At 43.4% G+C, this 16,526-nt stretch overlaps 2 protein-coding genes across 5 annotated transcripts in view; one reads left to right on the plus strand and one right to left on the minus strand.

The window, feature by feature from the left end:
* Window positions 1–9,604, minus strand: part of LOC115572084 (protein unc-13 homolog A) — a 38,218-nt gene extending 28,614 nt beyond the window's left edge. For 2 of the 4 annotated variants that reach the window (XM_030401894.1, XM_030401896.1), the window contains exons 1-5: window positions 9,211–9,232; window positions 3,372–3,401; window positions 3,076–3,175; window positions 891–1,008; window positions 614–737 (exon numbers count right to left, since the gene is read on the minus strand). In XM_030401894.1, coding sequence (XP_030257754.1) covers window positions 614–737; window positions 891–1,008; window positions 3,076–3,175; window positions 3,372–3,401; window positions 9,211–9,232 — 394 coding nt within the window. Of the gene's footprint in view, window positions 1–613; window positions 738–890; window positions 1,009–3,075; window positions 3,176–3,371; window positions 3,402–9,210 lie in introns of all 4 variants that reach the window. The other 2 variants (XM_030401895.1, XM_030401897.1) reach the window with 2 other exon arrangements.
* Window positions 9,605–10,985: 1,381 nt separating this feature from the next.
* On the plus strand, window positions 10,986–16,000 carry btbd2b (BTB (POZ) domain containing 2b). Its single transcript, XM_030401898.1, has 9 exons — window positions 10,986–11,557; window positions 11,643–11,762; window positions 11,998–12,154; window positions 12,691–12,796; window positions 12,885–13,082; window positions 13,197–13,389; window positions 13,511–13,598; window positions 13,709–13,855; window positions 14,896–16,000. Exons 1-9 carry the CDS (start codon window positions 11,001–11,003, stop codon window positions 15,055–15,057), a joined length of 1,728 nt encoding a protein of 575 aa, XP_030257758.1. The 5' UTR covers window positions 10,986–11,000; the 3' UTR covers window positions 15,058–16,000.
* The last annotated feature ends 526 nt before the right edge of the window (window positions 16,001–16,526 follow it).

Consider the following 16,526-nt stretch of genomic DNA (forward strand, 5'->3'; position numbering starts at 1 on the left):
AACAAGCCAGACAAAATCAGGTGACAAAAACAACCCCAATGGAGGTCCAGTTTCATAGACTGTTGAAACAGTTATTCACAAAACTTTTTGTGAGACCACAATGTAAGCTGAAATAACCCAGTTGCAAACATTATTTGACCCAGATGTGATTGTTTGAGCTTCATGTGTAGAACTGCAGGGCACAGTGACATTGAACATTGGCCTTTTCACTTAGAGCCCTACAGCCAAATCCCTATAAATAGGTCATGTCCACAAACTAAGGAGTCAGGTGTACAGTATTGACTGGAGGGAGGAGAAACAGTATGAAAATGACACCTAATCAATGTTAAGAGGAAGCTTGATCACTGAGATGGAAAGGACACAAACACTCTCCCTGACACATAAATGTACGGGCAGCCTTGAACACATATCAGGAAAAATAGGTCAGGTTAATCAATTAGTCAGAGGGATTATTGGTCTTCATATGTCACTGTTCCCTGTGACACAGATGTCATTTATATAAGTCATCTCCTCTTTCCCTCAAGCATCGCTAATTTCCAATAGTTTCATTTTCTCATCTCCTCTCACCCATTGACAGTTTCTTATTTTGACGTCATGGTCATTGATTTCTCACCGAGAGGCAGTTCGAAGCGAGTGTCGAGCAGCACCAGGTGGAGAGTGGGATCTTTGGTGCCGCAGATCTCGTTATCTGTCATGATGACCTGAGAGTCCAGTGTGAGCCACTCCCCTGGACCCTCCTGCATACACAAAGACATTCAGCAGCTGACACACAAACAACACGCTGTACGAAAACAAGTCAAACCCTGAGTGAGCGAGTCCCTTAAGTATAGCTGTGCACAGAGTGTTCAACAGTATTTCTCAAGTGGTGGTGGCGGCGGTTGGTGGCAAACCTCATTTGACTGTCGGATGCTACGGAGGGGAATCCACACAGTGCCCACCATTGTGTCCCAGATTAACCCTTTGTTCCACACCTCTACTGTCAGACCCAGGTCCAGCCGGTTAATCTCGCTGGATGGAAAGAGAAACAAAGACAGGGAGGTTCAAAATCAGGAGGAAATAACTTATTAATGAAATGCATTTAAACACAGTTGTGCAAAGTAACTAATAAATTCACTAACATACTCATATTTTCCTTTACTGTTTGAATTCACTCGCTACTTTACACTTCTAGTACTTCTTATTTCTCTACCTTAATAATAAGGCAACAAATCATTTACTTAAGTAATAAGTTTAACCAAACGAAAGATGATTTAATGTATGAATTGTTGCCAGATGTTTAATGAATTCCTGTCATTTAACGAATAATGAAATTACAATGACTTTATGTGATTGATTTACACTTAACAGATAATCAGGGAAGGAGTGTTAATTCACATTTATTTCATGCATGAATGGACGGATATACAAAAGTACGTTGGATTTCAGTTACATGAAACTTTATTTCAGACCAATGTATTAACTCTTTGAAAAAAATCTTTGAAAGCAAAAACTTTCATATAGCTAAAATCCATCCATTTAACTTAATACACACATATGAAGTAACTGTGATTCAACAGCCCTCACCTGATGATCTATTTAAGTGGGAACCAGTCGCATAAAGTCATGGACTGGAAAGTCAGGTGAAGTTTTAGAGTCTACAAAACATTTCTTTCTTAACAGCTGAAGTGGATTGGGACTTGTTTCAAAATACAGCATTACCAGAAGCCCTGAGATCCCAAACTGATTTACTACTTTAGTTGTTGTTGTTGTTGTAATCGAGAAAACTGCTGCAGCGTCGTTTTTCTGTGGCACTCCAGAAAGAAATTGTTGGAGACAAAACTTCACCCAACTTCCATCAGCGTGAAGGTGACTAGATAATGACGGAATTCTTAATTTTGGGCCAACTGTTCCTTTAGGTAGGAGTTCAATGTATTAAGTTAATGGTCTGAGTGCTTCTTCCGGCACTGTTTAAAGACTCAAACACACATAGGTTGCACCGTAATTACTTGTGGGCTTCACCGTGACAAATATAAGACACGTCTCTGTGGGAGAAAGCCTGTGAGGATCTAGCATAAAACATTTACAAGACAGCAGCAAGCAGGACAGGAAGAAAAAAAAAAGAGAAAGAGAGAGAGCAAGGGATGGATGGATGAATAAGGGGAGGGAGGAGATGATGAAGGCAGTGGAGGAGGTGATTGTATCGCATGCCTGGAGGGAGAAAGTGGGAACTTTAATTAAGAAATAGGGGGGACTGGATTTCCCGTCTCAGTGGTGACTCCTTTTAAGAAACGTGCCTGTTTGATTCATGGCTGTGACTGAGGGGGCACGGTCGTTTAACGGTGGTTTGAAGGAGGGGGTGATGAGGCTCTCTCTGCAGCCCAAACATTACATAACTCTGCTTCACTGATGCAACCCCGGCACAATGCTCAACGCCTCCGAGCATCAGGACTCCGCACTCAGCCCGGCCTGCTGCATCCCACATGCTAAATGACTCTCGCCATTCATCGCCCATATGCTGCCACACCGGATCTCCCTGCAAGTCGAATACTCTGTGTTGTATAATGTTTTAGTGCCAATATTTACTGAAGCACGAGCTCAAACAACCTAATTGAGTGGGAAATGTTGCTAATGATGCCTACAGAGCAGAGATAGGAGGTGGAGGGTGAATATGTGGGGGAAAGTAAAGTAGAGGAGGCGGAGGAGGAGGAGGGGCTGAGTAGATGAAGATCAAGGAGCTGCGTTGAGAGGAAGTGACAGAGGAGAGGAGAGAGGGGCTGGGAGGGAGCCAAGGTTGAGAAGGAGGATGAGAGGGGGCAGAGGCGTCGAGGGAGAGCAGATGAAAAAGAGGATGGAAGTTGTTGGAGGCGGATGTGCGGATGCGTAGAGGAAGAGCTATGCGAAACAATACAGGGATAAAGGGCACTTGGGATGGAGGAGTGAAAAAAGGGGTTGATAGAACGAGCGATGAAAAAAAAAAAAAGCACTCAAGCAGCTGAAGTGGAGAGTAGATGAAGAGGATGAAAGCAGAGGAGACAGCGAGAGAGGTACAGAAGGAGAAGAGAGGAGAGTTTAGTCTGAAGATGATGAAGGACTCACAACATGAAGTCTTGCTCCCAGCTGGGCAGGTTGCCCCTGACAGCAATGGTTGTGCTCTTCACATTTTGTACCTTCAACGTCACATAAGTGTTGAACTTCTCTGTCGAGGAGAGAGAGATGAGGAAAGAGATGAAACACCTCAGCATGAGAACATGATTAAGATAAAGATGTCATATTCTTTCCATCCATGGCTGCGGCATGTAATCCGCCCACACTCTGCTTCGACATCTATGTCACATAACAGCGAGCCTCTCCCTACTGTGTGATCTTTCTATTTCCAGGATGCCAGGTCTTACCTTGGGGTCCATCCAGCTTGGCTTTCTTCACTGTGGAAACACAGAGAGGGACAAAGTCACACACAGGAACGCCATCTGTTTTCACTTCTGAATACTCCTGCATCCTCATTTCTGGCATTTACACAGTGAACAGGCAAAAAAAAAGGATGCTGGTGATCAATTAAAATGCAGTCTGTGAATTTAGATAAAACACACAGGATATTAATTTGTGGAAATTACTTTAAAAAAACTTTGTAGGCCAAGAATTCTGATACATTTGAGACTTATTTTCCCATCGTCTCTACCTGGCAGAGCATATACTGAAACTGAAAATGCAACTATGCAGATTTGGACAGTGCTCAGCCGTTTTTGCCATAAGGTCCAGACATGTTGGCGCTGAGTGTGGTGGCAAAAAACAGCCCTCGAAAAACATGGGCTGCTTTCCCGCTGCGCTTCATCAGCGTGGGATTCAGAGACAGAAAGTACAGTAAAAGAAGAACCACATAGCGAAGGTTAAACAGATGGCCAAAGCATATATATATATATTTTCTATTTAGGTGTAAGTATAAAACTAGATCTGGAACGATTGGTCGATGAATTGATTTAGTCAATCAGAAGAAAATTAATTGCCAATTGTTTTGTCAGCGCCCACCTGATCAGGTCCAACATCAAAACATTTGTGTGGATATTTTTAGCAGAACCATAATATAGAAGTTTCAGTGCACTTATGATAAAGTTTATTGTTAAACTGCCTCCATTACATACTCATCTCACATTTGAAGGATCATTGACAAAAAATTGTGTTAATGTGTGTATTCTGTTCCAGAAAATCCTGTATCACTCAATAAACAATTAATCACTTTCAGCATATCGAATTAAAACAGTCAAACATTTTCTGGCTCTAGCTTCTTAAATCTGAGGAGTTAGTTGTTTTAACTTTTTATACCTTCATGATTTATTCATTAATCATGAAAATGAGGGATGTATGACAACATTTTTCTTGTCATGCTCGATACCGTTGAGATGACCGATGATTTCACATTTTTTTGTGAAGAAGTTCATCACTCATGATTAATGCAAACCTTAGAGTAGGAATATGACTTAGCTTCATAGCTGTTATAAGATTAGATTCGACATGTGTGGCTCTCTATTCTACAGTGGCTATACCCAGCTTCTTCTTCTTCTTCTTCTTCTTCTTCTTCTTCTTCTTCTTCTTCTTCTTGTATCACAAACCAAATTTGAAGGTGTAAACAGCCACCCACTGTATCATTATCAGCTCAATTTATCACCAAAAATCCAGCAGTACCGATAAATAACCCATAATATAAATGCCCCAACACTGGGCCATAGTCCAATATATATATAGTGCATCCCTAGTGAAAATATCAACAGATTATTCACAGAAGAACATAATGGTTAGTTGTAGCCCTATGGGAATTCATTTTATTTTTCTGAATTTTGAGATTAAACACATCTACATGCAGTAGCCTGATTGTGTCTGTTAACTCCAGGAAGGTCTTTACTGTACAACCATTCAAAGGGAAAGTTCCCAACTCTATCTTTTTCAGCGCACAGTTAAAGCTTCAGCTCTCTCTCTGCAGTACCTTTTCACCAGCTTTGACGTAACTCACACATACATATTTAATGCTGCTCTCTACCTACACACACATGCATCAGAAGCTCCCCACACACACCACTCTGCAGGTGAGCACACATCACTATACACTCAGGTTTATATTAATAAAATGCAAACGCAAGCTCAACGCGCTACATAGCCGATACCTGCACCTTTATCGCCCGCTGGAGAAACGCGACGTGAAACGACAATTCATGGCTTAACCTGAAATATCACCATCCACACCAGAACCGGTTGCCACGGTAACCACCCCAAAATGAAAAGTTGATGGGAAATTGCCCTGAGTCGGCAAAGCACTTTTTTTGCTTCCATTTCTCATTGCTTTTACTTCATATTTCTTTAATGCAAAACACACACAGACACACACACACACACTCGAGCTAAATCTGCAGCTTAAGTGCCATGCTGTTACATCAGCAAACACTCTCACTCAACTGCAGTGACTCACTCACATACACCTGCAGCAATGAAAATAAATATTCATCTCTGCCTCCATTCATACCTCAGTAAACCTATTGTCAACTGCAACATACCAGAGCTGCAACACTTAGTTCATTTTCAAATTAGTTGATCGATAGAAAACTGACATTTCTTTAAGATCCAGATATGTTATGCGGTATACGGAATTTCACCCAACTTCTCATCGGCATCAGGGTCAGTAAATGATAACCGCATTTTCATATTTGGGTGAACTTCTCCTTTAATCATTCTAGTAATTTGGTAATACCATATACTATGATACCATGAAACGATGATAATTTCTAAGATGGTCCTGTACTTTGAAATCTCACCCTGTTGCAAAAGTCATATAACATGTGTAATAACATGTGTATATCTGTGAGTTTGCATCTTAAGGTAAAAATTCCAGTCAAGTTTTCTGTAAATGATAAATGAAAATGAAACACTTCAATGCAGAGAAGGCAACAACAACAACAACAAAACAAACAATGTCCTCAACAGTCCTTTACATTGTTTAGGTGGACCCCATCAGAGCCTACCTCTTGCTGTGTTTTAGTGCCAACACTAAAACCGCCCTGGAAATATATCAGTTCATGAGGAGGATCAATAAAAAAGGAATTGGATTTTCGACAGTGGAAAGCTGAAGCTTAATAATAGCACACAGTCATAAATCTCTCTGACAGGGTGACTTATGATGAGAAATGTCCACAAGCCCCACAAACAGTATTTTGTCACAACTGCATGTATCAGACGGGACGAGCCCCGACACAAACATGCAAACGTACACATACAGATACTGTACATGTAAGTACCTATAACTCATAAACAATAAGCCTGTGGAGGGGGGCTATAACATTAAATCAAGTGGCTGAAATGTAGGTTATGGGTGAGTAGCCTAGATCGAGAAAACGAGGTCAAAGACATAACTATCTATCACCATCTGATTAAACGACTTAAAGGAGATAACAAATCAAATGGTGCTTGGGTTTTTTTATTCTTTAATCGGAGGATGCACTGCATAATCTGTGTGGCCCAACAGTTAATTTTGCGCAAGCCCCTTTTTTTGAGCAGATACTTCATTCAGGAAGTACCTCTGACACAGCAGACTCTGAGTTATGGGAGCTAAGCCGATTGCCAAGAAAACAGAGAGTCGACAGGGAATCAAGCAAACCCTTCAACTTGAACTGTCAGGGAATGTAAAATAGGGAGCGGGTGAGCTGAGTTCAGCCATCCAGTGACAAAACGATGGCTGACATGATTCAGATGGACAGCAGTGCCTTTTTCTGCAGGATCATTTATAAGTACATGCAGATCTGCAGGATTCCTCCCAACTGCTGACAGAGACATTACACTCTCAGATTTTAGTGTCCAAATCAGCGGGGAGAAAACTGGACTTGAAAGTATATGTGAAATATCTGCAGGAGAAAGAAGCCAAGTTTTTCAGAGTTAATCTGTATCCGTGTCTGAATTCTGCTTTGTAGGCAGATGCTCCAAAGAAATGCTGCCTATTCAAGAGGCTTGAAGTGCTGTCGAGGCCAGAAATAGCTCCAGTCAGGTAAGCATGAATGATGTAACAGGAACAGAAAGAGGGCCCTCTGCCAAGTCTCGTAGTCTACGCCACTGACAGCCGCAGCCAGTGTTTATGAATGAGTAACACTCGGGGTCTTAATGACACCGGGGTCTGACTCAGTGCAGGACCGTCAGTGGGTGGACCTGGTGGGACAGGACGAGGTGGGCTGGCATCCATAATGGGCTTGACGTATAAAAGGTGACTTTGAAACCCCTGGTACTTCCGTTTTTTTCCTGAAGTTGCCATTATTCCATCTGCGACAAACAACCATCTATAGCTTATAAAAAAGCAAAGATGACAAATATTCTGTGGTTCATCTGATTCATTGTGAGGGCTGCAACTTATGATTATGATTACTGAATGATGTGACAATTGTTTTCTCTATGAGCTGCTTGTCAAGGAAATGATTAAAAAAACGACCATCACTTTATCCTAACACAAGGTTGAATCTTCAAATGTGTTGTCCAATCGACAGTCCAAAACCTAAAGATATTCAATTTATTATCAGACACTAGAGCAGAAGATCCTCGTTATCGAATAACATGAAACAAATCAATCATCAAAGTAGTTGCCAATCAGTTTCGTTTTGATCAACTAATCAACCAGGTAGGGATGCATGATATTAAAAAAGAACTAATAATGCAATATATAGCCTACATTTTCTGCGATATGAAAAAAATGCAGGAATTTCCTTCACATAACTTTTGAGATTTATCATTCAAGGATGATTGGGGGGATTTTGTAGTGAGTGAATTTTCATCAAACAATCAGTGTCAGCCCTGCTTTTGTTGTTAAATTGATCAAGAATAAATATGGTTGGCTGTGCATACAAGCATCAAACGACCAAAGTTATGTAATGTAAAACTGAGGACCACAAAAGCCAAGTTGACATTGCAAATTCTGCGACGAGACTACCGCACATGCTGACATTGTGATGTCCATGCTGACACGACACTGTGCAGCCCTAACTGCGATATTTTTACTACATCATTTTTTGACATCTTACAGGCCAACAACTGATGAATTAATGGAGATAAAAATGTACAAGTTACACTCATCATTAGCAGCAGCTCCAGTCAGATTCCTGAAAGACAGCTTCGGTAGTGAGATTATAAGCATACTTTTTAGATCCTCCTCTGCTTTAAATCAGGTCATGTGAGGACAAACTCCCCAGTAAAATCTTGGTAACTGTCATCAATGTTTCTTCCAGTTTTAGTTAACACAACACAATCACATTTCTGAGGAAGCTGCTTATGCAATTATGCTGATTCAACCCCCATCTGTCCAACGCAAGACTACAAGGGGTCCTCTCTATCTTAGCTCGGGCTGTTTCCCTCTCCGATTATTATCATTATAGATATACTGCGTCCTGGATGCGAAGCTGGAAGCGGTGTAACTTCATGAGCAATCGCAGCAGATGCTTATTCATCGCCCTGAGAGGCAAACAGTGTCAGCAGCATCAGGTGCTTTCAGGAAATCTGGTAGGAGGAGGTGACGCATCGCTTCAGGGAAAACGTTTGAGGAGTGACGAGCACCTCTCGACTGCGAGTATTCCCTCACGACTACAGCAGAGCGGCAGCGCGGAGGCGGCGGAGCGGTGCGGCAGAGCGGTGCGGCAGGCGGCAGCGGCAGGCAGGGGCTTTTCCTCGTCCTCCTCTGACTGCCCACGCATGAATGAACAGAGTGGATGACACACACACACACACACACACACTTACACACAGAGGGAGAGAAACCGCACCAGTGCTCGCCAGGGGAGGAATCCGTGGCTCTCCTCCTCCTCCATGTAGACATTTATAGAGAACTCAATCAGCCCATGGATGTTAACAGTCACGACAACAATGCTGTTTCTCTCTCTCTCTCTCTCTCTCTCATTTCCCCCCCTCTTAGCTGTCAGGGAACTCATTCACGCAGATGTGAGGTCGAACAGTAAATTAAACAGACATGTCATACATCCACAAAAAGTATCTACACACAGCGGCATCCCCCCCGCCGTGTGTAGAGCTGCCGTGTGATTTAATGACTGATCAGCACAAACCGTCCGCCGGCTCTGCCCGGGCTACACACACTTTTCCACGGAGCTGATAGCCCGCAGGCTCTGTCACACAACTGGTGCAGTTCAACACGAGCAAGTGACACTTCATTAACATCAACCACAGAGGGGTTTAAATGCCCCCTTTAATGTCCTCTCTTACCTCCCACACATAGCAGGGACATCTCTGATAGCGGCGTGAGCGTCCCCGGCTGTCCTCTACTGAGTGCTCCGTGATTTGTTTGGTCGGTCCGTTTGTCTCTTGGTTACAAAAAAAGAAAAAAAGAAAAGAAACAGCACTCTAACCGCCGAACCGTTAGCCTAAATGGTACCGGAAACAAGGCAGCATCCTCTCAGAAGCGCGTCGTCTGTCTCTCTGCGGGGCTGTTGCTCTTCTGTCAGGACAAGACACACACAGGAGTGGATTCCTCGCCCCCCTCTTCTTCCTCCTCTGCATTGCTGCTCAGCTCTCCGCCGCCGCTGCTCCTCCTGCGCGCACAGCCATCTTGTTTCAGCAGCAGTAGCACCCTCCGCGCGAGGACAGTTCCCCCGCGCCACACCGCGCCGCCCTGACGTCACGGTTGATGAGTAGCAGGCAGAGAGGGGGGAAAGAGGGGGAGAGAGGGGGGGACACTGCCCTGTTATGATTCATTCATTATTATCAAGACATTAGTTTCTTTCTATTTCTATCTAATCATGCACCTGGTGTTATACACCCTGCTCTGTAAACAACATTTAAAATCTCTTTATTTTCTTATTTGCCTGTTCCACCACATCTAAAACCTACAGAGCACTCCTATGATATGATATCATGTGTTTGCATCATGATGTTTGAAAGGATAAAAGATCTCAGCTTTGACTTTTATTTTGTCCGTCATGCACCAAATATGAAACCTCTTTTTATAAAGAAAGCGATCATGACACAGAAAGTAATGCGGGGTTATTTATAATTATGCAATTCAAAGTGAAGTTGCCTGTTTCAGTGCACTGGTTACATTCTGGACAATGAAGTTGATTGTTAAAGCAACATTATGTAGAAATTGGCGTTTGGTGCAATCTGGGACCCCCCCACTGATTCTGAGTGCAACACCACTGTTGTAAATACAAATCCCAGGTCTGTAAGAATTCTGCTCCTTTTCCACCGAAACATTCCCACTTCCCGCAGGAAAGGACACCCGTCTGTGATTTTCATCTGAAACGTTTTCATATAGCCTACTTCACTGACATCACGTTTCACGTCACAAATGCGCCACGCCAATATGACGTGAAATGACTCATGTCACGATCATAATTTGAGCCAATTAGTCCAATAAAATTTGGAAAGTCTAGAGGAGCCGCACAATTAAATAAATAATAACAATTCAAATATTTTACAGAATGAAACAATCAATTGAAAAACTAAAATATATCAAACTAATTTTGGTTAGTCTTGGTGAGCTTAGACTTGTCTTCCTCATCAGATCCTATTTTATTTTAGTAACAGCAAGACAAATGTATTTTAATTAGAAATAATTTACAGACAGTAATAATGATGACCGTGCTGGATAATCATTTGTGGCACGTTGGGTCAGAAGTTTCCAGCAAATGTGACCAGACCTGTTGTGGCTAATGTCGGTTGGAATTTAGGGCACATGTTATGAATGAACATGTGGGAATTTTATGAATTAATATTCTGTGATTTTCATTTTGTTTGTTAAACCAACCTCCATGGACAATCTTTAAAACAGAGACAACCAAAGCAAATGATGAGCTTTTACCATAAAAAGTTGGAATTTCATTAATAATCACTCATGCACAGACGCCTGGCAGCCTGCTTGTTATTGATTAAATACTAGTTTGAGAGGAAAATGTCCCTCTTTTTCAGATGGAGAATGTTGTGTAGTACCCAAAACAGCCGCCAGGGGGCAGCAAAGAGCCGCTACGACCGTGAGACTACAAGAAATCCACAATGCGATGAAGTGCGTTGTTTACGCCTACACTAGGTTCAAGATGGCTGCTGGAGACAACAGCGGCAGGCCTCCTTGCCTTAATTTCTCCGGCCCGGGTCCTTTGGGAAACAGCCAGCCCAGTAACAGCGTTTTCTCCATGCCAGCGTCCAACGGCGGAGCGGTCGGTGCGGGCGGCGGAGCACAGGGAGCTGCGAGGCGTCCCAACCCGCAGCTGGGGCCTGGCGGCGGAGACAGCAACGGTGTTTCGACCGGAGCCCAGCCGACTGCGCAGAACTCCCTGCAGCAGTCCGCTGCGGCAGGTGCTGCGGCAGCGGGAGCCATGTCCACCCCGGCGTCCAACATGGCAACCACCGCAGCGTCAAACGCGTCCCAGTCGAACGCACCAACCGCCACTCCGGCGGCTGCGTCCGTGCTGGTGTACCGAGAGCCAGTGTACAACTGGCAGGCGACGAAGAGCACCGTGAAGGAGAGGTTTGCTTTCCTCTTCAACAATGAAGTGCTCAGTGACGTTCATTTTTTAGTGGGCAAAGGAATGGGAGTTCAGAGGATACCTGCGCACAGGTAAGTTTAGGGGCTTTCAGAACATTAGCTAGCTAACTCTGAATCCGCAAAGCGAAAAGACGTCACCTCTGTTAACCGTTGACAGGTTTGTTCTGGCGGTTGGGAGCGCAGTGTTTGATGCCATGTTCAACGGAGGGATGGCGACGACCTCAACGGAAATCGAGCTTCCTGATGTGGAACCAGCTGCTTTTCTGGCCCTGCTGAAGTAAGCTGTGTGTGTGTGTGTGTGTGACGAGGAGAGAGGGAGTCTGCCATTTAAACTGATTTGCATGTCCTGTGGGCGTGTATTTTACTTCACAAGAACATACCAGCTTTGACAAATAGCAAGAATGTGCGAATAAAACAAGCTGAAACAACGCCACATCACATTACATCACATTGCATCACCTCTAAATTGTGTGCAAAAAATAAAAAATAAAAATGTAAATGTCTTCCTGCAGGTTTCTGTACTCTGATGAGGTCCAGATCGGGCCGGAGACGGTGATGACCACACTATACACAGCTAAGAAGTATGCAGTGCCGGCCCTGGAGGCTCACTGTGTGGAGTTCCTCAAGAAGAACCTGAGAGCAGACAACGCTTTCATGCTGCTCACACAGGTCTGCTTCCTCCCAGCTATGAATTTTGACCAGTTCTTGTCTGCGGTTTCATGTGTAGGACTGATTGTACTGCCTCTAGTTCTAAACATGCATCTGTACAGCTTCTTCTGACACTTAGTTTTGCTGCCTGATATTTTTTCTGAAGTATAATGTGTAACAGAGCTGAAACTGTAGGGTTTGTTTTGGGTATTTGTTTTTTTAATGCTGATTTTTATACGATGGCAGAGTTTCAGTGCCATACTTTTTTTTTTCTCAAAACTCTTTTTATTTAATCTAACAAAAGAAGGTCAAATTCTCAAATGTTACATGTTGTCTAATCACAAGCAGCCGTATAGCAACTTGCCTACATACAATCTTAAAATTGAGAAAAGCAGGATTTAAATCAGAGGCTCTCTTATAAAAGATTAGGTAAAGTCAGACCAGACACCTGATGCAGGCCTTCCGGTTTGAGATCCAGTCCTACTCGTGGATCATACACTTCATTTTGAATTGTCATTTTCTTTATTGCTGCTTAATGTGTGTGTTCTTTGTTTCAGGCACGTTTGTTCGATGAGCCTCAGCTTGCTAGCCTCTGTCTAGAAAACATTGATAAGAACACTGGAGATGCTCTCGCCGCTGAAGGCTTCACAGACATAGATCTGGGTAATGTGGCCTTGTGATTGTTGTCGTTAGTATATTTATTTATGAATAATAGCCAAACTGATTGATTTCTCATCTCTGCTTCCTGCAGACACATTGGTGGCAGTGTTGGAGAGGGATACTCTCGGGGTGAGGGAGGTGCGTTTGTTTGGCGCTGCGGTGCGTTGGGCAGAGGCGGAGGCTCACAGGCAGCAGCTGCAGCCCACGCCAGAAAACAAGCGCAAAGTTCTGGGCAAAGCTCTCACACTCATCCGCTTCCCTCTCATGACCATTGAGGAGTTTGCTGCAGGTAATCAGACAAACCTACACTGTAGCTTTACTGTAAGGAAACACACACACACGCACACATCCTGCGCTTCAAGACCATGATCTTTATCCCTTGGTCTCGTCATCTTCCCTTCAGGTCCAGCCCAGTCCAGTATTCTGACCGACAGAGAGGTGGTGAGTCTCTTCCTCCACTTCACAGTAAACCCAAAGCCTCGTGTAGACTTCATTGACCGTCCTCGCTGCTGTCTCCGCGGGAAGGAGTGCAGCATCACCCGCTTCGGACAGGTGGAGAGCCGCTGGGGTTACAGCGGGACAAGTGACCGTATACGGTGAGTTGGGAGCAGAGCTACAGCCAAAGGGGAGAAATTCTGGGTCTGGTGCCACATAATGTACGTAGGTCTCCACACAGTCATTTCCTGACATAATCCCGTTGTGTGTTTTTTTTCTCAGGTTCTCAGTAAACAGAAGGATATTCGTGGTTGGGTTTGGTCTCTATGGTTCTATACACGGACCCACAGACTACCAAGTTAACATACAGGTGTGGACCCGAGCCCTTCAGAAATTCTGTCTGGTTCCATCATATGTTGTCGGCATGTTGTATAATCTATTTTGGCTGCTCTCTCTCTCGCTCTCTTTCTCTCGACGCAGATCATTCACACAGACAGTAACACGGTGCTGGGCCAGAATGATACAGGCTTCAGCTGTGATGGGTCAGCCAACACCTTCAGAGTCATGTTCAAAGAACCAGTGGAGATCTTACCCAACGTCAACTACACTGCCTGCGCTACACTGAAGGTCAGTCATTTGTTGGTTATCATACCAGATACACGTGCAGCCCAACACTGTTTGGGTGTGCATTTCAGTCATAGAAAACTTGTGTATATTTAATTTTAGGGATTGTACAAAATCTTGAAGGTTTAATTAACGCCAAATTTCAACTGTTTTCAATGTTAGGAATACACCTGAATTCAAATATAATCCTTGAAAAATGCTGGTTTTTATGCCTCCACACTAGTGATAGCTGTGGACAAATGCGTTATGTTTTAGGGTTTTCCATACATCCATCTGTAGGTTACCTTCTTGTGAACGCGATATCTGTTGCTCTGATCTGAACACCGTGAGGGAATTTCTTAAAATTTGACACAAATGTCCAATTGGACTCAAGAATAAACTGTTAAGATTGTGGTGGTCAAAAGTCATGGTCACTGTGACCTCACAAAACATTTTTTGTATCGAAGATCTTTTACAAATGTGTAATAGGATAAAAGGATGAAGATGTAACATTTTAAATCAAAAAGGTCAACCTCACTGTGACGTTATAATATTCTGCAAAAAACTCGACTGGTACGCAGAGGTAAACAATGCAAGCTGGTAATTCTAGTTTAATATTTAAAATGAAACAATCCTGTTTGTTTGTCTCCTTACGTCTCACACCAGACGGGAAGTAGAACAAGAACGTGGCTAGATTGACTGACATGAAGATAGTTAGCTAACTTTTGTACCTGCTAATCAACTACTGGAGTTGCTTAAATAACATGTCTGGCAAAATGACAACTGGAAGTCTAACAAAAAATGATGAGAAATGGTTTGGGAGAGGAGCCACAAAAAGAAGATGACCCTTCATATAAATGTGAAGTGCTTGAGTTTTACTTTTAAAAAGCTGTATGAAAATCTAAAGATGTGATAGAACAATGAGAAATGGTGATCAGTTTTACACAGCCTGAGATAATTAAAAATGTATTCAATTAACTCTCAAAGAATAAAACTGGTATCTAATCTCTCACTCTGCAGTTTTGGCTCCAGCAGTGTGTTCACCCTCTCCGTTTGTCTTTCAGGGTCCAGACTCTCATTATGGTACTAAAGGAATGCGAAAGGTAACACACGAGTCATCATCCACTGGCACAAAGACGTGTTTCACCTTCTGCTACGCGGCGGGCAACAACAACGGCACTTCAGTAGAGGACGGACAGATTCCCGAGGTCATCTTCTACACATAGTCACCTCCGACAACGTAGCAACGATCAACCATCAAATGTGACAAATTGACGCCAGCGCGGGGCCCCACCTCAGCAGCCGCACTGGGGACTGATCTCTCAGACATCATACTGTTATCTCCATATAGTGCACTACCGTTGACCCGGGTGGTCAAATAGCCGTAAAAGTGATGTAGGTCACTACATGGGGCGTAGCTTGTCATTTGAGATGCTGTCTCTCTCTTTTTCAGCGGCTTCCTTTAATCGCCTTGTGTTGTAGTGATGCCAGCCTCTGAATCAGACATGACTGTAACCGACTCCACAGGGGAAGGAGAGGGAGGGAGGAGCCTCTCAGATTATTCACAGTATCGATGTCACTGCTGTGGATCGACGGCACAAGGCTTGACACTGAATTCTACTTAAGCTGTACAATTCCCCTTCCTGTTCTCCGCAGCATTAGTGCCAAGGAGAGTCACAACTGTATGAATGTACAGTTAATCAGATTTGCCAAGACGAGTTCCCCGTCATCGTTCAGTACAGACCAGCATTTCACTGAATCCCACGTCAGCTGTAACTTCCATAGTTCCCCGTAGACCTCATCAGCTTTTCTGAACTCTTGGCGAATTTGAACCAAACGTCATATTAATCTTATCAACATGGTTATGGTAAGCAATTTTTCCGGGTTTCTACATACAGTACAATCTACAATTTCTCGTGTCCTTGCTTGGTAGTTGCCTATACCCAAGAAACCTTGCACTTCTCGGCCTTGCATATGTTCATTTGGTTGTTCTATGAATGCACACTAACTCTTCAGATATGATTCTTTTGAGCTTTGTTTTAAAAAGTATGGGCGGAAGAGCTTTCCCTCTTGGTGCGGACGTTTAAAGGGCCGTATATTAAAGTGGCATTTATTAACATTATATATGTAACTTGAAATAACTATTGATTAAAGAGTGAGGAAAATGTACTGTGGTTGTTTGCTCATTTGGAAGAGTATCCACCCCTCAGGAGGGACACTTGGCTCTGGAGAGGGTCGACACACTCTTATGTCTGTACGGTAAGTATACCCCAACAGCCGCTTAGCTTAGCTTTGCTTAGCATTCACACTGCAATTGGAGATATCATCTACTGAAAAATTAAGAGGGAAAAAATGGATATTGATCTGACTGGCAAGTGCATATTCTTTAAAAGCAAGAGAAAGAAGCAACCCGGCCGTGCAACATTTATAACTAAAATGATGAACAAAGTGAACTGTAAAGGAATTTCCGTATATTACATCTCATAAATTCATATAGAAGGTAGAGTTACACTGCGGCGACACTCAGAATCACAGGCCTCTGTGAGGAGGAGGAGGAGGAGGAGGAGGAGGAGGAACAGTTGTAGGGGCAGCGATGAGGTTAGCAGGCTCCTAGAGACAGTCCTATTCTTCTAGCAACTAGCTTTAACTATACAATGCACTGGCTCCGGGACAGACCAAATTCCGTATGCCTCCA

This window comes from Sparus aurata, chromosome 21 (assembly GCF_900880675.1).
Source record: "Sparus aurata chromosome 21, fSpaAur1.1, whole genome shotgun sequence".
NCBI lineage: Eukaryota > Metazoa > Chordata > Actinopteri > Spariformes > Sparidae > Sparus > Sparus aurata.

Excerpts from the sequence above, each read along its gene's own strand:
- btbd2b (XM_030401898.1), top strand. The coding sequence starts at position 11,001 with ATGAAGTGCGTTGTTTACGCCTACACTAGGTTCAAGATGGCTGCTGGA. Across the intron at positions 12,797-12,884 it reads CTTCACAGACATAGATCTGG|ACACATTGGTGGCAGTGTTG; the intron begins GTAATGTGGCCT and ends TGCTTCCTGCAG. Across the intron at positions 13,083-13,196 it reads CATTGAGGAGTTTGCTGCAG|GTCCAGCCCAGTCCAGTATT; the intron begins GTAATCAGACAA and ends TCTTCCCTTCAG.